The sequence below is a fragment of the Typopeltis vanoorti genome, chromosome 10, assembly GCF_054136105.1.
Source record: "Typopeltis vanoorti isolate ZY-2024b chromosome 10, IOZ_Tvanoo_1.0, whole genome shotgun sequence".
Taxonomy (NCBI): domain Eukaryota; kingdom Metazoa; phylum Arthropoda; class Arachnida; order Uropygi; family Thelyphonidae; genus Typopeltis; species Typopeltis vanoorti.
Window position 1 is genome coordinate 36,103,388 of NC_143558.1, and position 16,215 is coordinate 36,119,602.

The following is a 16,215-nucleotide window of genomic DNA, read 5'->3' on the forward strand; positions in this document are numbered from 1 at the left end:
ATAGCTTTGCGTTCAGTTGAAATAATGTTGTCTGCAGGTGGTTTTGCGTTATTCATAATAAAGATTGATTCAATACGTAGAAGGTTTGCATCTTGTGGTGGGAGAAAAGAAGCAGCTTTTTCTATTTTTGTAAGTAGTGTCTCCTTTGGTATATATTTGGTATTAGTAGTGTCTCCTTTGGTATTTTGGGGAAGGAATAAAGTATTGACCTTTACTAAGGATGCTTTGTTCTACATCTGAAAGTATATAGGAGGATTTGTTGATAACGACTTTGTCAATATTGATGTCTGGTTTTGAGTTCCTATTATTTTGTAATCTCTTTAATGTTTCAAATTTTTCAATTTCAAAAGAACCATAGCTGAAAAACTGGAAGAATCTCTAGATAATGAAAGTTGGCATACCTTTAATACATACTGTGAATCTCAAGAATACAATATAATAACAAAGTAAATCTTATAAAGAAAATTTGAAACATTAAAGAGATTACAAAATAATAGTATCTCAAAACAACACATCAATATTGACAAAGTCATTATCAACAAATCCTCCTATATACTTTCAGATGTAGAACAAAGCATCCTTAGTAAAGGTCTAAACTTTATTCCTTCCCCAAAATTAATACCAAAGGAGACACTACTTACAAAAATAGAAAAAGCTGCTTCTTTTCTCCCTCCACAAGATGCAAACCTTCTATGTATTGAATCAATCTTTATTATCAATAACGCAAAACCATCTACAGACAACATTACTTCAACTGAACGCAAAGCTATTAAAAGTTTAAAAAACAACAGCGATATAATCATCCTCCCTGCAGATAAAGGAAATGCAACAGTCATCCTGAACTCTGAAGATTACCAGAATAAAATGATTGAATTACTACATAATGATACCTACTCCATACTTGAGAGAGATCCAACTCATGAACTTCAAAATCATACAAACAACTTATTAAAAACAACAACTGAATTATTCCGAAACGTTCCTTTATCTCTACGCTCTCTCCATCCGTTAATTCCTCGCATATATGATGTTCCTAAAATCCATAAAGAGAACACCCCATTATGCCCAATTGTAGAAGGTATCGATTCTCTTACATACAATCTTTCAAAATATCTTGCCAAATACCTCAAAAGTTTTTTAGGGAAGTCACCATTCTTTATCAAGAACACTACAGAATTTGTTACATACATCAAGGATATTACAGTTGATGAAAATGACATCATGGCTAGCTTGGACATAACTTCTTTGTTTACGAATGTCCCAACAGATGAAGTCCTAACATTACTCAAGGACAAGTTATCCAAAAAAATGTTAGCCTTGCTTACACGTTGCATCAGGTCCGGTTACTTCAAATTTCAAGATAATATATACAAGCAAAATCATGGATTGGCTATGGGTAATCCTTTATCTCCTGTTCTTGCAAATATTTACTGAGAAGATTTTGAAACCAAGTCTATCTCTTCCTTTATTTTAACACCTAAAGTTTGGAAATGGTATGTGGATGATGTCTTCATTGTTTGGAGCCATGGACATGAATCCCTTATGGTTTTCCTCGAACATCTCAATAGCCGACATCAAAGTATTAAGTTTACTGTTGAGCTTGAAACGGATAATTCCTTGCCTTTTCTTGATGTCAAACTGACTCGCTCTTCTGGTAAACTAAAAATATCGATATATAGAAAGCCCACACACACCAACAGATATCTGCACAGTCAGTTCCATCATTTCCCTCCTCATAAGCTTTGAATAATTCCCACCTTGGGACATAGAGCCAGTTCTCTTCTTGATGACCCAAATGAACTGCTTACAGAAATAAACCATCTGAAAACTTCTTTCGAAGTTAATGGATATTCCAAGAAAATCATTGACAAATTCCTTCTTAATCCTCCTAGACATCACTCAGAAGAAACAAATAGATTCAAAGGCAATATAGCTATTCCTTACATAAGTACTGTTTCACATAAATTAGCAAAAGTTCTAAGAAAATACAATATCAGAACCTTGTTCACTCCACTTCCAAAGATCCGTTCCTTAATTAGCCACCCAAAACCTTGTCATCATCAACTCAAATACCCTGGTGTATATAAAATATTATGTGATTGCGATATTCCTTATTTTGGGCAGACAGACAAATCTGTTGAAATGCGTATGGAAGAACACATGAGAGACATTGCTTACAAGAGACAGCGAGCGAGTGCATTATCAAGTCATATCCTTTTCTCGGCTAATCCTAATGATGACAACCAAAGTCACAAATTCTGCTGGGAAAAATCTACTAACATCTTCCGTTGCAGTGACGAAATAGAGAGAAAAATTGTGGAATCTAGAGAAATCATCTTCAATCCTGTTCATCTAAATAACAACTTAAGCTACATCCTCCCAGATAGTCATTCAGCTGTAATCATGTACTGGCGTTCACGTGATGCAGCAAGCACGCACTCTCCCAACAATGCAACAAACGAAAGAACAGCTTCAAATACAACTACAATGTTTTCATGCTAATTATGTATAAAGACTGTCTATGTTGTTCATAGTCTTTTAACCCTCAATGTTTAGTTTTTTTTCTTTTATAATGTCACCTGAAGAAGGCTGTTACAAGCAATTCTCTCATCAATTGAATTGCTGAGAGAGCAGCTGTTGATGAAATCATGAATTTATTAAGTGAAATCTCACTAGATTTGTAAGAAAATATACTATCCTGGAAAAACAGTTTTCTTCCCCATTCCAAAAAAGTCAAATCCCAGTGATTTTGAGAATTATGGAACTATTGCTTTAATTTCACTTCCATGTACAGTTATGTTGAGAGTGATCCAAAAATAAGGGGAGGGGGGTGGAACCGTATGTGAATAGAGAAATGCCAGAACAACCAGATAGCAAACATGAGATGAATTATGGAATAAAGAAGTTCACTTCACTAGAAAGTTCTCTTCACTTTATTGAATACTTCCTTCAAAGTGAGAGATTTCACTTTAAATACTTCCTTGTAAAGGAAGTATCTGGAGCAGTTGGTTCTGTTAGTTGAGAAGGAAAGCAAAAATATCTGGGCTTAATTTAAACATCTGCAAAGCAAAAATCATCATCATCAAATTCCTGCCATGTACCCTCAAGGGGTGTACAGGATATGATAGTACTACATGAAAAAAATTACATCATTATTAATTTTCTATCTACAATTTTCCTCCAAATAATGGCTTCTGGTAATTTGGATGAATTTTTGATTGAGGAAGAAAAAATATCGGTGGTTGAAAGTTATAATTTACTGGGGCCAGAATAAGAAATGGTTATCAGTATGAAAATGAAATTAAAAGAAGGATAACTGTCAGGAAAAAAAATCTATGTTAAATTTAACAAAAAATATGAGAGATGTTAGTAAGGCCACAAAAGTTAGAATTGTTAAAGCAGTGGTATTTCCAGTGGTATGGATATGAAAGCTGGTCATTAAGAAGAAAGACAATTTAAATTGATTTATTTGAATTATGAACATGGAGAAGACAATTGAGAATCTCATTGACCACAAGTATAACTAATAAGAAAGTTTTGGAGAATATAAAGATAGTGTAAAAATAATCATAATTAAAATTCTGAATATTTTTATGTATTGTTTATTAGTTTTGTTTTCATAACACGCATTGTTGGCACTTGCGATGTGCCCGTTATGGAAATTGTTTTGTTAAAAGTGATATGTAAAGCAGTTAAAAATTTAATGTACTTACTGGATTTGAATAATTGTGTTACTTAAACAAATTTTATTGTAATTTAAAATTATCAAAAGTTGTGTTTTATGAGGACATTCTCTTATCGCTAACGGAGACAAAGTGTCAGCCATTATACAGTACTTAGTTTCTCGCTTGCCACGGGATGCGCATGCTCGCCGAGAAATTTGATGAGTGATTGACAGCTGACAAGAAAGCGTTCGGTATCTGAGTAATGGCTGTAAACAAGAGAGCGTTCGGATGGAATTTAGAACACAGGCTGGCAGATATTTAGGCTTGGAGGGACTTAAGTTGTTTTTTTTTATGTGACAGTCAGAGGAAAATTAATAGTATATTCCGAAAAAGGAATGGTGGAACTATTAAGTTTTAATGTGGATAAATAAAAGAAAATATCGCTATATGCATTTTAAACGGAATATTGGAGGAAACACTGATTGAAAGATTTATAGTAGATTCCGAAAAGGGAATCGTAGAACTGAAAGTTTTTTTTTATTGGAAGAGTTAAGACTCTCAGTAAGCATTTAGTGAATAAAAGAAGAATTTGCTATTTATGTTCTAAAGGAATGTTCAAGAAAACTCTGATTAGGAAGTTTCATCTGTATTAAGGACGCCAGATCTGACTATTATTTTTACTGAAGAAAAGAGACAGAATTAAGTCAGGAAGAATTAATGTGTGCTACATAAGTGATGAGAACGGATCCTGTAGAAATGAAGAATAGAGTCATATATCTATTGAAAAGGGCCTTGACAGAGAAAGAAACTGGCTATGAACTTTTTGTGATTGTGCGAACAAAGTGTTTAGTCTAGTCTTAAGTGTAAGTTTATTTTTAAAAGGCCTTGGATCCAATTAATTTTGTAATTAGTTATGCAATATTCGTTTGAAGTGTATATATATATTGTTTTTGTTTTATTAAATGTGTTTATTTTGGTCTTGAGTCCGTGATTATTTGGATTCTGAAAGAGAGAGTTAAGATCATTGCACCAATTGGAGTGAACCCTTGTGCATATAAAAATATATAGGTACACTCGGAAATAAATAAAAAATAATTGTTAGAAACAGAGATCATCTCTATGGTAGGATTAATAATATTATGATAATATCTGTGAATACTCTATCTATATAAAAATCCACCAATTATTAACAATAGAATGCTCCTTGGAGGCAATGATCGCTAAACAGAAGTCAATGAGGAAGAGCAAAAGAGTTGAAAGAACAGCATAAAGGAACTTGCCAACATGAATTTTTAACTGTGAAAGAAGAGGTGAGACTGCACGAGATGGAAATCCTATGTTAAAAATACCAAGCATAGGAAATTACTAGATGACAGATGTGATTATGAAAAGTTTAGGAGGAAGCTTGAAGCTGTGGCATGGCATAAAAACAAACCAGCAAGGAAAGGATGTTAGTAGTGCATGGGAGATAGTTAAGAGGCATCTAGAGGAAGCAATATCAAATTATATATCCAAGGTTCAGAGGGTTAATCAGGTAGGAGTTAGATGGATGAGTAATGTCATTATGCATGAGCTGCAGAATTAGAAAATGTTGTAGAGGGTATATAAGGAGAACGGTGACCAGCATGGTAAGGAAGGCAAAATGATATTATGAGCAGAAATTAGCTGAGCATGCCTAAGGAAATCCCAAAGAGTTCTTTCATTACATTGAAAGTAAGAGGAAAAATAACCATGGAAGAATACCCTTAATGAGTGCTGATGATGACTAGATGACAGAAGCAGATAAAATAGTTGAGTTACTGAGTGACCACTTTTCAAGGATATATCATCCAAATGAGGTTACTGATTGTGAGGTGACTGTGACAGAGGTGGATGAATTGGAGCTTCTTAGGATATTGCAGAATCTCAGTGTAAATATAGCTGTGGGATCAGATAGGATATCAGCTCACATTTTACAAGAATCTGCAAGGGAAGTAGCATTACTTCTTACTTGGTCTTTAAGTCTCAGCTCTGGTAAAGTTCCAAGGGAGTTGAAAGAGGGCAAAATAATTGCGTTACATAAGGGAGGTTCTAACACTTCTTCTTCCTCAGCTTATCCCACTTAAGTATGGTTGCTGTTCTTAATGAGTCTCCTCCACATCCTCCTGTCTTGGGCTGTAACTACATCTAAGTACTTCTTACTTGGTCTTTAAGTCTCAGCTCTGGTAAAGTTCCAAGGGAGTGGAAAGAGGGCAAAATAATTGCATTACATAAGGGAGGTTCTAACACTTCTTCTTCTTCTTCCTCAGCTTATCCCACTTAAGTAGGATTGCTGTTCTTAATGAGTCTCCTCCACATCCTCCTGACTTAGGCTGTAACTACATCTAAGTTCTTCATCCTCAGGTCCTCCTCCACCAGCTCCCTCCATCTCTTCTTTGGTCACCCATGCTTCCTTCTCCCTTGCACATGAATCTGCATGGTCCTTCTTCCCACAGAGATTGAAGGGAGATTCTAACATTACAGTACTAAATTATAGATCAGTGCAGGCACTCCCACTTCCCAGTATCTGAGGTATTGGAAAAATTTGTCGAAAAGATAATTTATGAATGCATGGATAAGAATATGATATGGGGAGGAACATGACATCGTTATGGGTTGATCATGCCTTAGTAATTTACTAGCATTTTGTAATAGAGTGACAGCTAATTTGGATAAAGGAAATGGCTGTGCAATGATTCTGCTGGATTTAAAAAGATAAATGATAGAATAATACATAGTACTCATCATTATCATCATCAATTACCTGAGATGTATCCCCAAGGTATTCAAACTATATGACGACACTCCATGATTAAGTTTACATGATTACTAATCTCATATCAACAGTGTTCTTCCAAATCAGTCTATTACTTGTGGACACTCCAGTATTGTCATATCTAACATTTCGTTCTTCTAAGGTGCTTCATTTTCCTCTGACTCTTTTTCCTGCCATCTTGGCATCAAACCTGTTTTGCTAACTTTTCCTCTCTCATTTTGTGGCCATACCACCTTAGATCAGCCCTGCTCATGCAGTCTTGAATGCAAACAATGTCAAGTTCCTTCCTAATATCTTCATTTTTAATATGATTCTGCCAGTGCTGTCATCTGTTCACCCCCCCCCCCCCAATTATTCTCAGAACTCTCATATCTGTGGTCTTTAGTCTTTGATCAAGTGCTTTATTTCTAACCCATCTCTCAGATCCATAATTTAAAACTGGTTTGAACGTTGTCTTGTATACTGCTAGTTTGATGTTTTGGCTAATTTCTCTCTCTTGTTCCATATAGATTTATTCAACTGACTCTGCCACAGCTTTGCTTATTCTATTGTCTTATTTCCAGATTTAACTTGCCATCTTAACTAAAAACTGTGCTTAAAAAGTTTTGATATTAGGTATAATGCCACCTTTCTTTTGTGATGTGCATCCTTGTCTTACCCTGATTTTATCTCAGATATCTTCCTGTATTTCCTTCAATTCTGTTACTGACTTACAACTTAAATATAGATATTGCTCTGTATAATGTTCCATTTACCCTATAATTGTACTGTTTTGAAAAGCTTTTCTCTGGGCACCTTGTTGTTGTACTTATTCCAGATCTACAGTACAGATCCTTGTTATATTCCCATGATTTCTCAACTATTTGTTGTAAAGTGAAAATCAGATCTATTTGTGCCTAAAAATACCCTCTGTTTGGCCTGCATCCAGCTTCTTGTTCTCCCAGTTTCTCTTCAACTGTTATTTTTTTCTCAGCTTCTTTTCATGGATGATTATTCAAAAGTCATCAGATATAGACTTTATTTATTACTTAAGTTAAATATTACAGTATACTTTTATTTTTAGAATTTATTTATTTATTTAATTTGAGAAAATATTTAAATTTTCTAAATGTATCATGGAGATGGGATATAAGGGAGGTTACTGTTCATTATTCATCATTAGACTTAGATGCATGCGTACATATGAAAAGCATGAAAATAGATAAGATAAATAGTATTTTCCTCTTCCTCCATAGCACAAGACAATCAAGAAAATAAAGCAGATGAAGAAGAAGATGAAAGCTATGAATATGATTTAATAGGTGTCACCGTCCATACTGGCACTGCTGATGGAGGCCATTATTATAGTTTTATCAGAGAAAGGCACACTCCTGGCAAAGATAAATGGTCAGTAACTAACAAATTTGATATTCTTTTATGGTAAATATGCAGAGACTGCTAAAATTCTGAATCATATCATTCCAGCTAGCTTTTCTTGATTCCTATAATTAACTAATTTTAAAAAAAGCTGGAAGTTTAAATGAAACTATATTCTTTCTTTTAACAGTACTTCTTTAAAAGCAGGATTTTTAATTTGAGAAGAGTGTGGAAATGAACATCCTGCTGAGCACATGATCACAATTTGTAGATAATGATATCTAAATCCAAATTTTATTGGACTCTCTGAATGCATATCCATAAAATTTGAAGGTAGTAACAGTTTCATGGGACTAATATTACCTAGGATAGAACATGATTGGAACAAATATTTTAGTACTACAAAGTGTGTATTTGCTGTATAGTATCAAAAGATACCAAAGATTCTTCATTAAAAAAGTATATTTAAATTTGAGCACATTCTGTTCAACCAGTATGACAAAGCTTACAACTAATATCACATAAATCTTACAACTCAATCCAGAAATTGGATTTCACATTTAAAATGTTTAAACTGCTGCTGCATTTATCACTGAGCATTCCTTTCGAATGTTGCCTCAAGAGTATAGCTCAAAATATGATAACGCATTTAAGTCGGAAAGAACTAGATTTAAAATCTCTGAATGAGGAACATTTATAAGAGGTTTTCAACTTAGAGATGAAACACCAGACATACCACAACTGGCTAAAATCAAGAACCTCATGCTCCTTCAAAGCTTACACCGAAGCCCGTAATAGATACAAAAAAAAAGAAAAGAAAGAAAAAAAAAAGCAATCAACGCTTCCAAAACAGAGTTCGAAAGAGCAAAAAGCAGGAAACTAGCAGCCTGTCCAAACGGCAGCTGAGCCTTTTGCTCTCTCGCCCAAGCAATTGGCCATAACTTCTGCCCAACACTATTTCCCACCCCTATCATACCCAGATGGCTCTACTGCATCATCACCCACAGAAAAAGCCAATCTTCTGGCTTCATACTTGCTTCAAATGCATGCATAACTGACAATGGTAAATGTCCCCCAACCATTCCAGACACCCAACATACAATGCTTCACTAAAGAAGTGAATGAAAATATTGATTTCAATGAAATGTTTTTGTTTGAATGTTCAGGTTAGTACTATGATATTAATGTCATTATTAGTTTCAGGAGTTAATATATAATTTAGAATGCATGTAGAAGTACACCATTATTTACAGTGACAAATTAATATCACACTTGGTCGTCAACTTACGACTGACTTCTGTTCTGACTGACAGGTCGTAAGTCGAGCTGGTCATATGTCGGCCATATATTTATTAACAGTATTCTTTAACCTTTCTAATCTTTTTATCATCTTTATAATTTATTTTTATAATCTTTTAAATTTATAATTATGTATATTTTACATAATGTGAAAAATAATACTGTACATACTGCACTGTAAACACAAAAATGCAATCTAAAATTAATGTAAAAATTAATACAAATGAAATTTACAAAATCAATTTTTAATCTTTGCTTGTGCTGGGTTGTGGATCGTCAGGGTCATGTTCTTGGGTTGAGGTAGGAGATGTTCTCTTGATGAGGAACATGCTGAGCTTTGTTTGAACAGTTTGCTTGTTTCTTTTTTTCTTCATATATCTCATGATAACAATGCACAGCATCTTGAATGATACGTTCAACTTTGTGAATTGTTCAACATTAGGGTTCATTGCTTTGAAAAGAAATTCACTGCAAAGAGTTTATCAGATTCAGCTGCGAAAAAGAATCTGATAAACTCTTTGCAGTGAATTTCTTTTCTGTGTCCTCTTCATCTTTCTCTTCTTCCTCTGTTGCTTTTTCTTCTGACATTGTCTGTGCTTCCAATTCAATCAACTCTTCATCCGAAAGTTATTTTATTTCACAATCTAGCAACTCCTCTATGTCTTCTATTTCACATTCTAATTTAAGATTTTTTGCAAGTTTAACTATTTTTTCTGTAATCACTTCCAGTTCCTCTCCTTTTTCAAATCCTTCAAATGTATTTGCATAACATTTTAGACACTTTTTCCAAATTCTCGACATACAATTCTTTGTTACACATTTCCATGTGGTCGAAATATTCTTGATACACTGAAGAATGTTGTACTGCTTCCAAAAGTCTCACAAATATAAATCAGCATCAGAATCTTTCGCTTCGATGGCTTGTGCGAATGTTGTTCTGAGGTAGTGAGCCTTGAATGCTGAAATAGCACCCTGATCCATGGACTGAATGAGAGCGGTTGTGTTAGGTAGCAAAAAAACCACTCTAACATTATGTTGAAGGTCGTCCAGATGAGGAGGGTGTCCAGGGGCATTGTCCATAATCAATAAAATCTCGAAAGGGATACCTCTCTCTGCACAATATTCACGAGCCTGGGGAATAAAGCAGTTCATGAACCAGTCTTCGAACAGTGCTTGAGTCAACCAAGCTTTAGAGTTTGAACAGTAGTAAAGGGCAGCATGTACTTGTTGATGTGCTTAAATGCATGAGGGTTTTCTGAATGATAAATGAGAAAAGGCTTCAGCTTTAAACCCATGACATTCCCACCAAGCAACAAAGTCAACCGATCCTTAAAAGCTTTGAATCTTGGCATCCTTTTTTGCTTCTTGGTGTATGTACGTACGATTAGGCATGCGTTTCCATTGCAAGCCGGTTTCATCTACATTAAATATTTGTTCCGGTAGATAACCTTCTTTGATTAAAGAGTCGAAACTATCAACGAATTTTTGGGCTTCATCTTCATCTGCACTTCGTGCTTCTCCTCTGACATGTACATATGCAAAGCAAATCTTTTTTTAAAACGCTTAAACCATCCAGTACTAGCCTGAAAATCATTTGCGTAATCGTCTCCGGCCCGTGATTTTAAACTCTGAAACAGACTTCTAGCCTTCGCTTGTACTGTGCAAAGGCTCATGGGTGAATTTTTTCTGTATTAAATCTTCCATCCACATAAACAACAATTTCTCCATTTCATGGATGGGTCCCTGTTGTTGTTTGGTTAAAATTGTAGACTTCAGAGGTGTGGAACTTTTCGCAGCTTCCCAAATTCTTTCTTTGTCCTTAAGTATCGTCGATACAGTGGAATGTGATAACTTCAAGTCACATGCTATCGTATTCACTTTCTTTCCGCCTTCATAGTTCTGGATAACTTTCATTTTACACTCTAAATCAATAGTTTTCCTTGACTTCTTAGCTGACGTATCTGTAGATGAAGGCATTTTCCTTTTACTTGACATTTTATGGGTAGTATTTCAGTAGAATTTTAATTAATACACCGCACACATCAGATGCTTGAAAGCGACTGAGTGTATGTGAGAGATAGTTATCGTATGCGGGTTATCGTACGATAACTATATATATATATATATATATATATCGTATCCCATAGTTATCGTATGTGCAGCTGCCTGATTTATTATTAATTTATTCATTCATTAATTTTTTTTTGTGGTCGTAAATGCGGACAGTTGTAAGTTGCATAGGTCATAAGTCGACGACCAGGTGTACAAGAGTGATCTGAAACTTGGAATTTTACATTTTTATTTTTATGTTTCATAAAATTAGAATTGGAAAATGTTCTTCAAAAAGTATGTGATTATATTCTCTGGTCATTATCTATCCCTTTATCTTCCAAGCCCTTGAATAAAGGTCTTAAATCCTTATATTGACATCCTCAACATTAATAAAACACTGTCCTCTGCATGAAATGAGCCATTGATTGAAAAAAGCGATAATCACGTAGCACTGTTTCATGTATATGTACTAAGGGAGGGGGAGAAAGATTCATGGTGTTTGTTCTTGTTGTTTTATTTGAACTACTGTGCATAGGCTAGTTTAGTTGAACATGTTTGCCCACCAAATAAATGTGCATAGTCATTGAGGTTATGAAAAGAAGAGCACAACATGACCTTATGTTTATTTGAGCCAACCTATTTTTGAGTTGGCACAAAGTGCAAAGTGCTACTTAACCAGAGTTAATTCATTATGTAGAAAGTTTTTTCACTTGATTGTAAAATAATTCAGCTTGCCAAGAAATTATGTATATTCTTGTTTAATCCTTTATCGAAGTGTAAGCAAACAGTTTGTGCATGAAGTATTGTCCCGACTGGACTATTTGTATATAGAGGTTGATGACTTCACATCAGTTGCCTTAGTATCCTATAATGCACAGTACACACATTCTTTTGGATGTGTGCTGTGCATTATAATGCTATGTATTATGGGAGGTCAAAACCCAGACTGGTTTTGACTTTCATTGAGATCTCATCAGTGGAAACCAGACTCAGAAGAGATACCAAGGTTGAATTAATGCAGAAGTTATATATTTCCCATGTGGTAAGATGGTTGTGTAAGTTAACAAATTTTGAAAGTTTATTTTGCACTTGGTTAGACTATAATAAATTTAGTTTAATCCTTTATCCAAGTGTAAGCAAACAAAGTTTGCGCCTGAAAATATCTTCAGGACTGAGGTAAGGTGGTGCAATACCAGGCAACTCTGAGCAAATGTGGACCAAGTTCTCATCACTCCTTGTCTCAGTACCTCAGTCCTGAAGATATTTTCAGGCACCAACTTTGTTTGCTTATACTTGGATAAAGGATTAAACTAAATTTATTATAGTCTAATAACCAAGTGCAAAATAAACTTCCAACATCTTTCTCTAAATCCAGAGTAATTCAATAATAAGGTGGCACACCGATTGGCAAATTGTATAGGTAAATATGACCTCTCCTATTGCTTCTGCATTAGTATCTCCACGTTTGGGTCTGCCTCCCACTGATGACACCTCAATAAAGATTGAAACTGGTCTGGGTAGTGGCCCTTCCCTTAATGCATAGCAGTATACATGTCTACAAGGAGATATGCTTTGCATTATGGGAGATACTGAGAGAACCTTACCTCGGTCCTGAAGATATTTTCAGGCGCAAACTTTGTTTCCTTACACTTGGATAAAGGATTAAACTAAATTTATTATAAACAAATTTTCCCTGTCTTTGAAGTAATGGAAAAAATGTTTCTGATGCTATTTATTTTAGAAACTTCTGTGTTGGTCTCCATACTGTCTCTTGCTCATCACCGTTCCTTCAAAAATCCTTTTCAAAAAATTGCTGTGCCTCAAAAGATGTCCTACCCATTTTTCTCTTCTATTTTTCACTGTCCAAATGATGTTTCTATCATCTCTTATTTGTCAAAGTACTTATTAGGGACTTCTGCTGTCCATTTAACTTTCAGTATCCGTTAGCAACCGCATTATTCAAATACTTCCATTATTCTTTTTTTACAAGGTCCCTGTTTCACTTGTAGTGCAATATTCCAAACATATGCTTTCATAAATTGTTTTCACTGCTTCATATTAATGTTGAAGGAAAATAAATATCTTATCTTTGTGAAATCTTTCTTTGCCATCAAAATTCTGCATCTTATGTCTCTCTCACTCCTATCGTTCTCAGTTATCACACACCCTAAATATTTAAAACTTAGAAGTATTGTTTCACTGTTCAGTAAGATCTGAGCAGAGACTGATGGGTTTCTACTCATGACCAGAACTTTGGTTTTGTTATTATCATCATCATCATCATACGTATCAAGGATTTAGGCCTAGCATGGCCTGTTCCGGCCTTAGAAGTCATCGTTGAATCGTTTAAAAGTAGATATTAAAAAGCGTTGCTGAGAGGGGACATCCCTGTCGGACCCCTTGGTTTATCTCTCTTGTATATGATAGCTCGTGATTTAATCTTATTTGTATTTGATTATTTTCATATATACTTGTGATAGCTTTTAGGATATTATTTGGTATTTATCTTTCTTTTAATATGTTAAATAATATGTTTCTTTTAACTTTGTCAAATGCTTTTTCAAAGTCAATAAATGCAATATGTGTTTCCAAATTATATTCTCTTCTTTTTTCTACTATTAATTTTAGGCAAAAGGCTGGGTCTATACATGATCATCCTTTTCTGAATCCATTCTGTATTGTATCATCCCAGATCATTCAATACCTCTAGAATAAAGTTTTTGGAATATTTCATTAGTTTGTTATTTAAGATTCTGCTATATATTTTGTAACAGGAATTTAGTATACTGATACCTCTATAGTTTTTAGGGTCATCTCTATTACCTTATTTAAAGATAGGAATCACAATTGCTTTTTTCCATTCTATTGGGGGATACCAGTTGAGTAAATTTTATTTAAAAATAATAAGAGTCTTTTTTTGAATCTTGTTCCTGTGTATTTATATAGTTCTGAACCTAGCTTATCTTCTCCAGGTGATTTTCCGTTTCTTGTTTCTTTCAGGCTGATTTCTAATTCTTCTTCAGTTATTTCATTTTCGTTAATTGTTTGCCAGTTGTCTTTTTTAAAATATTTGTCTGTCCACAGTTCTGTGTAGTAATTTAGAAATTCTTTTAATTTTAATTCAGTGTTTAATTTTATGTTTTCTTTGGTATCTGCATTTAGGTGTTTCAAAATCTTATATACATCGGGTCTTATTTTATATAAATCATGTTCTAAATTAGAAACAAATTTATTCCATGATTCTCTGTCTTTTTCTGACTTCTCTTTTAGCAATGGCTCTTATTCTTTTATATTCTATTTCATCTTCTAATCTTTTACTGCTTAACTATTTGTGATAGGCTTCTTTTTTCTTTTTAATTATTTCTTTGATTGTATCATCCCAGATCTTCAGTTTTTTTTCTTTTATTGAATTTTTTGGTCTTTCCAAAGCTTTCATTTGCTGCTGTATTTAGTATCGTTTTTATATTAAGCCATTCTATTTCTATTTCTTCATTTTGTTTTATTTTATCTAGATATTGGTTAATTCTTTGTTCATATAGCCATTGTACATTTGTGTCATTCAATAGCCTAGTTTTATAAACAAATGTTTCAATTTTTCTTTCTGTTCTTGTTACTTGTAGCCATTTAGGTGGTAATCTTAATTTTATTTTAACAAGAAAGTGGTCACTGCTTATTTCATATCCTCTGTGAACTCTAACATCTAGTGAAAATTTTGATGTCTTTTCATTTAATATGAAGTAATCTAATATTGATTTCCATCCTCTTGCTGCCCAAGTATATTTATGTATGTCTTTATGCTTATAGAAGGAATTCATTATTTTTAGGTTATTATAAACTGCAAAGTCAATCAATTTTTTACTATTTCTGTTTAGAGTGTGTTCTCCATGTATTCCTATATTATTGTTAATTTTCGTGTTTCCAATTCTTGCATTTAAGTCTCCTGCTAAAATTATGTAGTCATTTTTATTTATTTTATTATATATGTTTTGTAGCTGATTATAAAAATCAATATTATCCTGTTCTCTTCCTTCTTCTGGGGCATATAAACCAATTATTGTTAAATAATAGCCTCCATCTATTTTTTATTCTAGCTTCTGTTATTCTTTCATTCCATAATTTATAATGTTTTAACTGTTTTGAAAGGGAATTATGTATCCAAATCATGACTCCTGCTTGTGCTCTTTGGTCTCCGTCGACTCCACCGTATATCACATTAAAATTTTCAGTTCTCATAGTTTCTTTTAATTTCTTTTTTGTTTCAGTGATTACTGCTATTTTAAAATTTCTTTCATTTAGTAACTGGTCTAATTCTATTTCTTTATATGCTATTCCTCTTACATTCCAGTTTGCTATGTGTATTATATTTTGTCGTTTCCATTTTCGTTTTCCCTTTTTCATTCCATTTCCCATAGATTCAATCTGATTATCTTTTTCTGTCAGCTTACAAGTAGGATTATGTTCTCCATGTCAGGGGACTAGCCTGACGATGGAATAGTTCAGTGGTAGGGCTGCTACCATAAGGCTTCTGAACTAGCCTTCTTCTGAATTTAAACCATAGGAGGAATAGGATATAATGAAGGGGAACGAGTAGATTATAGAAGAAATATAGTAAGGTTTATAGAGAGGGCATAGTTGTAAGGCCAGAAATGAAAAGACCCCATGGCCCTCGAGTACTCTAATAGCATAAGGGTCATAAAATAAGAAGAGTTGGCTGATAAGGCCTTTTAGGAAAGATTAAAGTAAGTGGATCTTCCTCAAAGTAGAAGAAGGAGAAGATAGCTCCAGCTAGGGGGTCCATGGGAGTGCCGCTTCCCTTACAATCAAGATGATTGCCCCTTATGGCCCTGTTGGTCCACGAGTCCTTATTCAGTATATTCAGACCACCCCACCATATATATATATACAGGGTGTTCGGGATAAATTTGACATATTTATAATTAATTATATTTTCCCGTAAGTTACATGTATTAACACACACTTCTCTTCATTTAAAAGTTTGGACCCTTCTTCATTCATATACAAGATGTCAGAAAGGATGGATAGCTGGAA

General features: G+C 34.0%; 1 protein-coding gene across 1 annotated transcript in view; it reads left to right on the forward strand.

Moving 5' to 3' along the window:
• Window positions 1-16,215, forward strand: part of puf (ubiquitinyl hydrolase 1 puf) — a 1,013,305-nt gene that overhangs the window by 570,856 nt on the left and 426,234 nt on the right. Inside the window, exon 44 of the mRNA XM_090399560.1 lies at window positions 7,695-7,845. Within this exon, the coding sequence (XP_090255686.1) occupies window positions 7,695-7,845 (151 nt within the window). The remainder of the gene's footprint in view (window positions 1-7,694; window positions 7,846-16,215) is intronic.